Source organism: Hemiscyllium ocellatum, chromosome 20 (genome assembly GCF_020745735.1).
Source record: "Hemiscyllium ocellatum isolate sHemOce1 chromosome 20, sHemOce1.pat.X.cur, whole genome shotgun sequence".
Taxonomy (NCBI): domain Eukaryota; kingdom Metazoa; phylum Chordata; class Chondrichthyes; order Orectolobiformes; family Hemiscylliidae; genus Hemiscyllium; species Hemiscyllium ocellatum.
The window spans coordinates 48148183-48160219 of NC_083420.1; the positions used below are offsets into that span (position 1 = coordinate 48148183).

A 12037-nucleotide genomic window follows, 5' to 3' on the forward strand; every position below is an offset into this window, starting at 1 on the left:
TGTGTCTTCTACCTTTGAGCCAGCTGTGTATCCAAATGTGAGATAGGAAGGTATTCCAAAGCTTGGGCCCCACACAACTGAAATCAATGGTGAAGCACTTATAAATTTGATACAGAATAGGAGGAGCAGAGAATTCATGTAGGATTGTGGAGCCGGAGAAGATTACAGAGATAAGGAGAAGCGAGGCCGTGGAGTAACATGGAAAACAGGATGAGAATGTTAAAATGAAGACATTTGACAAGGAGTCAAAGGAGGTCAGTGAGCAGGCGTCTTTAGGGGAATGACATTTGCTAGGAGTGAAGATATGTGCAGCAGAGTTCAGGATGTCCTCATGTTACTCTGTATTTTATCGTCTCAAATTATAATTCCTTTGTGTATCAGCTACACTCATCATATCAGATCAGTTATCGTACAATTTTGCATCTGATACAAAAGGACCCATATACATAATCTTACACACCACAATTACAGGCAGAAGACAAAACCTTCAATTACTGGAGAATGGGTTGGGGGTTCATTACCTCTTTCAGTCTCCCACTGGTGAAAGTTGGCGAAAGCACACTTCGGATTCTCTTCCAGTGGTCATCTTGAACAATCAGGATAGACTCAGCCAGTGGTCCATTCAGACCAAAGTCCTACAGAAAAACATTAGCAAGTCACACTTCAATGTTACGTTAGTTTACATATTAGGTTCTATACATGTTAATCTATCAGCAGAGTTCTGCTAAAGCAGCCATGGGTATTTAGGTTGGATGGGGAAGACGGTATAGAGAAAACAGAAAGGGTGTAAGGAAAGAACAGCAATCAGATCCCACTTGCCCCTTTCCGGACGCAAATTTTTGGCAAGATTTCAGCATTGGGCCTCATCTCCACGATTGGAAACAATCTGATCAGTCATGACCTTACTGAATGGTAAGGCAGGCTTAAGGAGAAAAATGGCCTATTCCTGATAATCTTATTTTCTCATCCCATACCCCAATCCGTGACAAATGCAGTTGTGCTTGGTAAGCCTGACCTTTACCCCGCATGGCATGAAATCAGAACACCAGATGGACAAAATCTGGGAACTAAGTTACATTCTAGCCAAGGCAGATTTAAACAAATCAGGTAGAGAACAAGAGTTTATTCTAATCCATGTAGTTCAATACTTACCCGTCTATTGGTGAACAAAGTGTAAAATTCTTTGATGAAGATGGTTTTAATTAGGTCAGGGTCCATAATGGATAGAATGGGCTGGCGTCCATCATAGATGCTAAAGGAGAGAAAAAAAAAGTCAGATTGTAAATCTGGGCTTTAAATCAGACAGAGAGAGAGAGAGAGAAAGTCTTCTTGTGGAGTAGGTGAGGGGGATTCGGAGCAGAATATAAAATGAGAGAGATGTAAAATGGTTCTAATTTGGTTCAACTCCTCACTGATCAATTTATAAATCCGCAAGTGGTGTATTTAAGTCAAAATTTAATTGGTGAATTAATGAAGGTTAAATTCCAATTGTTCTGTGGTGCTGTGCTGCTCCAGATTATAAAAAACTTACAGTTTACAGAACCACGTGGAATTTCAGGAACAGAACATTAGAGCACAGCGAGGCCGCAAGGAATTATCTTCAAAATGTTCTGATATTTCAATTGGTTTTCACCAGCATGTGCCATATGATTGAAACAAAGGAGAGTGAGCACACCATTTGAACCATTTTTCAATTTGAATGTTTGTTAAAAAGAAGTAATTGCATTAAGGTTGAACATCCCTCGCCGGAACTTGCAGAACTCTAAACAATTTGGCATCTTCTGAGTACAAAGTGAAAGCATCCACCTCACCTCTACCACATGGAGCACTAAAGAGGAATAATTGACTACATCAATGCAAAGTCAGCTTGAAAAGATCGTTACCTCAAAACTGGGTGTACCACTCTGGACATCATACAGTAAACTACACTGCATAACTGCAGTAAAATAGATTTTTCGAAGATAATAACCAAAACCTTCACAAATACTCCTGGTTAATCAGATGCACTCACCCCCACAGCTTCCCATACTTCTTGTAGCATTCTGTGTCAAATCCAAACATACCCTGGACAGAAAAGAAAAGAAAATTCAGCAAAAATAATCACCAAGTACAAGAAATGTGTAACAATAAATACTTGCATCAGAAAGATAAGAGAGATATATTGATATTATTGAACAGATATAAAAATACAGACTTGTTTTATTGTTTTAAATTAAAAAAAGTTAATTCCACTCTAGTTGCCATACAACTATTCTTTCAAGAAATCACGATATTTCAGGTGTCTATTCATATGACATAGAAAAAGAATTAGACACATTCGTAGATGAATGCATGTCCTTTGAGTCAGCTAGTCTGTGCCAGTGTGTATTCTACGTGTGATGCCTTCCCCATTTTATCCAGACTCCTTTAGCTGTCATGTGCTCAACTACTTGTCTATTAGATGCATCTGTCCATTCGCCTCATCCACTCTTACATGCTGGAGAAAGGCAGCTCCCTGCTGTCACATTTACAATTCTCCCAGTGTTTTCTCCAGGTTGAGAAGTTAAATATCTCAAACTAGCAGGCAACCTCTCAATCCACAACTGCTTCCACTCCTTCCTGAATTCTTCTCCTCTTGTGGTATGTCGTATATACCTTCCACATCCTTCAGAGCCCTCTTTCCCCAGGTCCATTGCAGGTTCTGTCTCTGGAGAAGCTGATAGATTGGGAGAGAGGGAACCGGTCACTGGTTGAGCTGGAGCAACAGAATCTGCAAAGAAAGCTGCTCATCCAATCACAACACAGCACTTTCTCCCCCACTTTCAGCCAGTTTTCCGCTATTTCTTAGCTCAGGGCAACAAGAGGACCAGGATGTAAAGCAGTGTAGTCCAGGGAATGACTTTTCTTGAATTTCCCTATTTCTGTCCCCCTCACCCAATTTTGCTATGTGTTAAAAAAATGACAAATTCACCTGCTGCTTCCATGTGTTTTGAACCTTGATCTCTTCTCAACCAAACACAGGCTTGGGAAAATTCTCTCTCATCACTTGGCTTAAAGAATATATAGTGCTATGGAAGAACGTTTCCATAACAGGCAGAATTCAAGAGGGGAGTTTTTTCCATAGTCAAGTGAAAAAAAAATTAAACATACCTTTCTATAATGTAGAAATGTTCCAATGAATGGCAGTGGTCTTGGGCCTGGAACACCAAGCTGTTTAAAAAACCTATATGGTGAAACACTGTACCTGCAAAATAAATTGGTTACAAAACCTTAATGAATAATAAACACATTGGTTATGAACTAAGTCAAACAAACTCCCATTAATTAGCTCCACAGAGTAACTTCTCATTTAAACACCAATCTTCCACATAACACATCAACACTAAACATGGAGATATTTTTGAACATTTCAAAGAAGGTTCAGAAGTGAGCGAGTTCTGGACACAATTATACATTGCGTTAATCCATGCTTCAGCAAACATTCTTGGGGTTTGTTCCATTCTTTCAGGCAACATGTGGAATTTGCACATTCTCCCTGTATATGGTGGGTTTCCTCCCAGTACTCCGGTTTCCTCCCACAATCCAAAGATGTGCAGGTTATGTGAATTGGCCATGCTAAATTGCCCATAGTGTTAGGTGCATTAGTCAGAGGGAAATGGGTCTGGCTGGGTTACTCTTCGGAGGGCCAATGTGGACTAGTTGGGCCGAAGGGCCTGTTTCCACACTGGAGAGAATCAAATCAAAATCGAATATTCCAGATCATAGCAACTTGTCACTTCACTAAAAGTGTGTTATCCGTACAGCTTCCACTTGTGGTCTCTGGTTTCCAATCCCTATTTATTTGGAATCAGTTTCTCCTTACCTACTCCACAAAGACCTCTCATGATTTTGAAAACTTTTATCAAATCTTCTCTACTTGCAGGAAATCAATCTATTGCTGTTTAAATTCAGAATCTTGGATCTCACAATCAGTTTTGATTCACTACATTAAACTCTCTGCATTCAGGACAATGTAGACAATATCAAAGCTGATAGGTGGCAAATAATGCATCAGTACATAGAACTCAAGCAACAAGTGCTGGGTAATGTCCATCGCCAACTAGACAGTCCAACCAACACTCAGTAGCATTATACTCAATCGCCCCACCAAACTGCTGAGCGTCACCTTTGATTCGAAACTGAAATAGACCAGCTATACAAATGTTGTGACTGCCACAGCAGGTTAGAATTTGGGAATTCTGCATCAAGCAACTTACCTTCTGACTCCCCAAAGTCTTTTCACCATCCGTAAAGGAACTTTAAATCCTCTCCACTTGCCAGGGTGAGTGCAGCTCCAATAATACCCAAAAGCCTGGATGTTAACCAGAAAAATCTGCCTAGCGCCTTGAACACTCACTTTCTCCACACTGGTGCACCATGACTGCAATGCATACTAAATAGAAAGATGCAGTGCTGCAACTCCCCAGCATTCCTTTGATACCACCATCCAAACACAGGAACTCTAATATCAGGACGGATGAGTGCGACAGAAATGGGAGCACCAACACGTACGAGTTCCCTTCCAAGGAACAACTTATTCTGGCTTGGAAAATCACTATTCCTTCATCATCACTGGGTCAAAACCCAACTGCAGAGTACACCTACACAGCACAAACTATAACAGTTCACCGCTACTTTAGAGGGTAATTTGGAGTGGGCAATAACTGCTGCCTTGGCCAATGTCTATGAGAGAATAACCAAATGTTGAAGTCCTGATGTGGGAGCGAAAGAGGAGTAGAAGGGGCGATGTATTTTAGAGTTGTCTACAAACTTCCAGAATAAATTAAAAGAATGTTGACGATGTCTTAAAAGTTATACCGGATTTGGATTTGGGAAATGAGCCCGGCCAGGGGAGTGAAGTTTCAGCAGGGGAATATTTCGGGAGCAGTGACAACAATACCGCGTGTTTGAAGATACTCATGGATAGGGATAACAGTAGTCCTCAGCTGAAGGTGTTAAACTGGGGGAAGGTGAATTACAACAACATTAGGCAGGAACTGGAGAATTGTGATTGGAGGTGGCTGTTTGAGGGTATATCAACAGTGGACATGTGGGAGTATTTCAAACAGCAGTTGATAAGAGTTCGGGGTGACACATTCCCTGTGAGAATAAAGGATAGGAATGGCACATTACGTGAACCTTGGATGACCAGGGATATTCTTACCTTGGTCAAAAAGGAAAGCTCACGTGAGGTTCCAGAGGATGGGAACTGATGAAGCCTTACATAAAGTAAAATAGGAAAGAACTTAAACAATTAGAAGGGCTAAAAGGTGTCATGAAAAGTTGAGAGCAAACATGATTAAGGAGAATACGAAAGGTTTTTATACATAAACAAAAAGCAAGGGTAGCCAGGGAAAGGGCTGGCCAACTCAAGGACAAAGGAGGGAATCTGTGTGTGGAGCCACAAGAGGTAAGTGAAATCCTAAAATGAATATTTTTGTGTTGGTAGAGGATAATCTCAGTGAAGAAAGTGTCAAATTACTGAGCCAAGTTGTTATTAAAAAGGAAGAGGTGTTGTGTGTCATAAGACAGTATAAAGGTAGGCAAGTCCCCAGGTCCTGATGAGATACAGGAGGAGAAAGTGAAGTCTGCAGATGCTGGAGATCAGAGCTGAAAGTGTGTTGCTGGAAAAGGGCAGCAGGTCAGGCAGCATCCAAGGAACAGGAAATTCGACGTTTCGGGCATAAGTCCTTCTTTAGGATTCCTGAAGAAAGGCTTATGCCCGAAACGTCGAATTTCCTGTTCCTTGGATGCTGCCTGATGAGATATAGCCCAGAACATCGAGGGAGGCAAGAGAATAAATTATTGGAGCATTGATGGACATCTTTGTATCCTCTCTGGTCACAGGTGAGGTCCCAGAGGGCTGGAGAACAGCCTACGCTGTCCCATTGTTTAAGAAGAGTAACAGGGACAGTCCAGGACATGACAGGCCTGTGAGCCTCATGAATAAGGTAGGGAAATGATCGGAAACAATTCGCAGGGACAAGATCTATGCACATTTAGAAGCAAATGGACTAATTAGCAACAGTCCGCATGGTTTTGTGTGGGCAAGGTTATGCCTCACTAACTTGTTCAAGTTTTTTTGAGGAGGTTACTAAGGTGATTGATATGGAAAAAGCTGTTGATGTTGTTGACATGGACTTTGGTAAAGCCTTTGACAAGATCCCACATGACGGACTGGTACAAAAGGTGGAGTCACATGGTATCTCGGGTAAACTGGCAAAATGGTTACAGAACTGGCTTAGTTATAGGGGACAGGGTAGTGGTGGAATGATGCTTTTCGGAATGGAGGATTGTGACTAGTGGTGTTCCTCATGGATCAATGCAGAGACTATGCTGTTCATGGTCTACAGGAAGTATTTGGAAGAAAACATGGCTGGTCTAATTCGTAAGCTTCCAGACGATACAAAGACTGGTGAAGTTGCAGATAGTGAGGTTTGTCAAAGGATACAGCAGGAGATAGGCCAGTTGGAAGCATAGATAGAAAATCGGTAGACAAGCCGGAGGCTAGAAGAACACAGCAAGCCAAGCAGCATAAGGGGGTGGAGAAGTCAATGGGTGTAACCCTTCTTCAGGACTGGATGTGGGTGTATGGGGAGATGCAGATAAAGAGGGTGGGGGGGGGTGCAGGGTGGTGAGGTAGGGATAGGTAAACACAGGTAGTGGGAATGAATTGGTTGGTCGGTGAATCCTAGTTGGTAACTGGAAGGAAGGGTCAACCAAAGGAATGGAAGGAAGGGGCTGGTAAAAAAAGTCAGGGGCTAGGAAGGGAGGTTATTTGAAATTGGAGAACTCAATGTTCAGTTTTTTGGGCTGTAGGCTGCCCAGGCAGATGATGAGGCGTTATTCCTCCAACTTGCTTTCCTTCTCCTGTTGTCATCCAGATAGCCCTTCACTGCACCTCCTCCATTACATGTTCCACTGCTCTACAGTCAGATTCGCTGTAGCAATGGAGAATGCCAAGGATGGTCATTACGGAAAGAGAGTGGGAAGGGGAGTTAAAATGGGGGTGACTGGAAGGCTGGGGGGTCAGGGCAGCCCCTGCAGGCCTGACTGAGATGCTTGGCGAAAAGTGCCCTGAATTTCCCTGAAGGACCACATTGGGAGCACCAGATCAGTAAACTAGATTGGAGGGGAGGCAGATGAACCTCTGTCTCAGCTGGAAGGACTATTTGGGGCCTTGGATGTAAGTGAGAGGGGTGGTGTACTGGCAGGTTTGCATCTTTTACTGTTGCGGGAGAAGGTACCTGGAAGTTTGGGGGGTTTGATGGGGATAGTGGTGCAAACCATGGATTAGTGAGGGGAATGGCCTGAGGTAGAAGGCAGGGAGGGGTGGGGAGAGGAAGATGTTTTTAGTGGTGGGGTCTAATTGGAGCTGGCTAAACTGTTTAAGAATGATTTATTGGATGCAGAAACTGGTGGAGTAGTAGGTGAGGACAAGGGGATCCTGTCTTTATTGCCTTGTTGAGGGGTGGGGGGGGTTTAGAGCAGTGGAACAGGTAATGGAGAAGTTCAGTGAAAGGCTGGGGGGAAAGCATGTTGTCCAAAATAAGTGGACATCTGGGATGCTTGGGAGTAGAATATCTCCTCGTCCAAGCAGATGCAGTGGAGAAAGAAGAATTGAGAGAATGAGATGAAGTTCTTGTAGGATAGTGGGTGGGAGGAGGTGTAGTCCAGGTAGTTATGGGAGTCTGTGGGTTAAAGTAAATGTCCTGCTGGAATGTCGCTGGAGATGGAAATGGAGTGGTCAAGAAAGGGGAGGGAAGTGTCCGAGATGGACCAGGTGATTTTGAGGATGGTGGGGGTGGAATGTGTGGGCGAAGTTGATGAATTACTGGCGTGTATCGGTTCGTGGTCCAGTGATGAAATGGAGAGGTGGGAGGGGGCGGGGTGTGTATTACAAGAGATGCGTGAGACAGGTTTTTTTGTCTTTATCGATAGAAAGAAATGGCATATAGAGATTAATCTGCACAGACCATGAGGTGATGCATTTTGTAAGGTCAAGTACTGGTTAGAAATTTAAAATTCACACACTATATTGTTTCAATTGCATGAAACTGAAATTTCTTTGCGATAAATTCCATGTCTTATAATGCTGCTCCACAATTACTTGATAAAGGAGCAGTGTTCCGAAAGCTAATACTTCCAAATAAACCAGTTGGACTCTAACCTGATGTAACTTGTCCACCCCAGTCCAACACCAGTACGTCCACATCAAGGTAAATATTATACAGTGAATGGCAGAACCCTTCAGATTATTGATATGCAAACTGAACTGGTGTGCAAGTTCACAGATCACTGAAGGTGGCAGCGCAGGTAAATATGGTCATAAAATGGGTCTGTGGCATGCATGCCTTCAGTGGAAGGGGCATTGAGTGAAAGGACAGGCAAGTTATGCTGCAGCTTCAGGTAACTTTAATTAGGCCACACTTGGAATACTGTGTCGCAGTTCAGGTCACCACAATAACAGAAAGATGTGGATGCTTTGAAAAGGGTACAGAAAAGGTTTACCAGGATATTACCTGGTATGGGGGATTTCAGCTATGAAGAAAGGTTGGAGAGACTTGTTTGCTTTCACAAGAACACAGGAGGTTGAGGGGCAACTTGATAAAAGTTTATAAGATTGTGAATGACATAGATAGAGTGGAAAGTAGGAGGCTTTTCCCCAGGGCGGAGGGGGCAATTCCTGGCAGATACAGGTTCAAGGAGCAGGGAGGAGGTTTAGTTTACAAGAGATGTGTGAGGCAGGTTTTTCACACAAAGGGTGATGAGTGCCCAGAACACATTGCTAGAGGAAGTGGTGGAGACAAAATAAAACTGCAGATGCTCAAATCCAAAAAGACAGACAGGAGGGTGGAAGAACACAGCAAGCCAGGCAGCATCAGGAGGTGGAGAAAGTGAGGACTGCAGATGCTGGAGATTAGAGTTGAAAAATGTGTTGCTGGAAAAGCGCAGCAGGTCAGGCAGCATCCAAGGAGCAGGAGAATGGACGATTCAGACATAAGCCCTTCTTCAGCCAAGCAGGCTAAGATAAAAGGTAGGGAGGAGGGACTTGAGGGCGGTGCGTTGGGAATGCAATAGATGGAAGGAGGTTAAGGTGAAGGGGATAGGCCGGAGAGGGGGTGGGGATAGAGAGGTCGGGAAGAAGATTGCAGGTCAAGAAGGTGGTGCTGATTCCGAGGGTTGGGACTGAGATAAGGCAGGGGGAAGGGAAATGAGGAAGCTGGAGAAATCTGCATTCATCCCTTGTGGTTAGAGGGTTCCTAGGCGGAAGGTGAGGCGCTCTTCCTCCAGGCGTCGTGTTGACATGGTCTGGCAATGCAGGAGGCCGAGGACCTGCATGTCCTTGGTGGAGTGGGAGGGGGAGTTAAAGTGTTCAGCCATGGGGCGGTTGGGTTGGTTGGTGCAGGTGTCCCAGAGGTGTTCCCTGAAACGTTCCGCAAGTAGGCGACCTGTCTCCCCAATGTAGAGGAGGCCACATCAGGTGCAGCGGATGCAATAAATAAAGTGTATGGAGGTGCAGGTGAAGTTGTGATGGATATGGAAGGATACCTTGGGGCCTTGGAGGGAAGTGAGGGGGGGAGGTGTGGGCGCAAGTTTTGTATTTCTTATGGTTACAGAGGAAGGTACCAGGAGTGGAGGTTGGGTTGGTGGGGGGTGTGGACCTGACGAGGGAGTCGCGGAGGGAGTGGTCTTTCTGGAACACTGATAGGGGAGGGGAGGGAAATATAGCCGTGGTGGTGGGGTCTGTTTGGAGGTGGCGGAAATGGCAATGGATGATACGATGTATCTGGAGGTTGGTGGGGTGGTAGGTGAGGACCAGTGGGATTCTGTCCTGGTGCCGTTTGGAGGGGCAGGGTTCAAGGGCAGAGGAGCGGGAAGTGAAGGAAATGCGGTGGAGAGCATTGTCAACCACGTCGGAGGGGAAATTGCGGTCTTTGAAGAAGGAGGCCATCTGGGTTGTTCGGTATTGGAATTGGCCCTCCTGTCGACTTCTCCATTAGGAGGTGGAGAAGTCGACATTTCAGGTGTAACCTGTCTTCAGGACTGGGGGTGAGTGCGGAGGGAGCTGCAGATAAAGAGGGTGGCAGAGGCAGGGTGATGTAGTGGGAACAGGTGAAGACAGATAGAGATCAATGGGAGGAATGAATCCAGTTAGTGGCAGAAAGCAGTGGAAGGGAGGGGGAGGGGCTGGGAAGGGAGGTTATTTGAAATTGGAGAACTCAGTGTTGAGTCCTCTGGGCTGCAGGCAGTGGTGGACAAAGTTACAAATCACACACCAGGCTATAGTCCAACAGGTTTATTTGGAATCACGAGCTTCCGAGGAAGTGGCGGAGACAGACACATAAGAAGCACCTGGACGAATACATGAAAAGGAAAGGATATGGATGCTGGAAGTGAAGACAGTTTTAGTTTGGAAGGACAGAATATATCAGCACAGGCTTGGAGGGGCCAAAGGACGTGTTCCTGTGCGGTTTCGTTCTTTGTTCTAAAAGTGTCCGAGAAAGTCCTCTTCAAAATCTCCCATAGCAACAGAACAGTAAAAGTGACTTAATTTCAAGTAACACTCAAAATCCTCTGCAAGTGGTTTATTCCCAAATCAGGCATTTGTTGTTATCAGAGCAGCACAACACAAGCATTATGCGCCAGAATGTGAGTCAGGGTATATATTGGGGAGATGGATCAGAACATGTCTAAACAAGTCGTTTAAAAATAATTTTAACCACCAAAACGACCCTCCTGAAATGTCTGAAGACCGCCATCATTTAATATCCCTGGTCAGGTTCTCTCCGTCATCTCCCTCTACCCAAAAAGATGAACTAAACTCCAAAGTGGGATCAGCCTCATTCAGCCAGAGCCTGGGATCTCAGGGCTGGGGGCAGGAGGAAGGGAAAATACCCCACAATCAGCAGCGATTGCCCGGGCAGGGGGAGTGCGGTCAGAGGCTGAGGAGACCCCCCTCCCTCTCTCCGCCTCACACACACAGAGTTCAAACACACAGACCACCCGGTGACAAACTGTCCCCGTCCCCGTTAGCGACTGCAGATGAACTTTGTGTCTGTTTTGTCCCATCGCTGGGACCTGGACGAGGCGATAAAGAGATCCCACAGACACTTACCAGGCCAGCAGGAGCAGGAAAGTGATGAGAAGGATCCAGGTCTGGACGGACAGAGCGGCCCGGATCGCCCCCAGACTCTCTGCAAAAAGGACCGCCATCCTGAGAGTAAACAGCAGCAGCAACTGGGAGCAGCTGGAGCTAGTAGTGGCTGTGTTTATAGGGAGTGGGGGGGGACAGAGAGCCAGAGGGCGGGATCAGGATTGCTTCATCACACCAAACTCTGACCTGCTTTTTGCAAAGTGAGGTGATGTAAGATCGTGTGCGAAAAAGGTGTTTCTTTTAATCTTGCCTTTTGTACCTCTGAGTCATCCAAGTCATGAAAGTGAGGGGTATAGATAGTGTTAATTGTGGTTGTGTTTTCCCAAGGATGGGTGATTTCAATACTAAAGTGAGAAGAGATTTTAAAAAGACATGAGAGACATTTTTTTTACTCAGAGGGTGGTTCGCGTGTGGAATGAACTTCCTGAGGAAATGGTGGATGTGGGTACAATTACAACGTTTAAAAGACATTTGGATGAGTACATGTCTTTAGATTAGATGTAGTGTGGAAAAAACCTTACAGCCCAACAAGTCCACACCGACCTCCGGAGAGTAACCCACCCAGACCCATTTCCCCTTGACTGATGCACCTAACACTATGGGCGGTTTAGAATGGCCAATTCACCTGACCTGCACATCTTTGGACTGTGGGAGGAAACCAGAGCAAACTCATACAGACACAGGGAGAATGTGCAAACTCCACATAGACTCTCACCTGAGGCTGGCCTCAAACCTGGGACTCTGGTGCTGTGAGGCAGCAGTGCCAACCACTGAGCCACTGTGCCACCCCTTGGAAAGGTTTGGAGGGATATGGGCCAGGAGCAGACAAGTGGGACTGGTTTAGTTTGGAATTATGTTCAG

At 45.1% G+C, this 12037-nt stretch overlaps 1 protein-coding gene across 2 annotated transcripts in view; it reads right to left on the reverse strand.

The window, feature by feature from the left end:
- The window catches only part of LOC132825494 (cytochrome P450 3A21-like), a 31268-nt gene extending 19961 nt beyond the window's left edge, over positions 1-11307 (reverse strand). Inside the window, exons 1-5 of one of the 2 annotated variants that reach the window (XM_060840822.1) lie at positions 11138-11305; positions 3130-3223; positions 2012-2064; positions 1153-1252; positions 522-635 (exon numbers count right to left, since the gene is read on the reverse strand). In XM_060840822.1, coding sequence (XP_060696805.1) covers positions 522-635; positions 1153-1252; positions 2012-2064; positions 3130-3223; positions 11138-11235 — 459 coding nt within the window. In that variant the 5' untranslated portion in view covers positions 11236-11305. Of the gene's footprint in view, positions 1-521; positions 636-1152; positions 1253-2011; positions 2065-3129; positions 3224-11137 lie in introns of both variants that reach the window. The other variant, XM_060840823.1, reaches the window with a different exon arrangement.
- Positions 11308-12037: the final 730 nt, after the last annotated feature.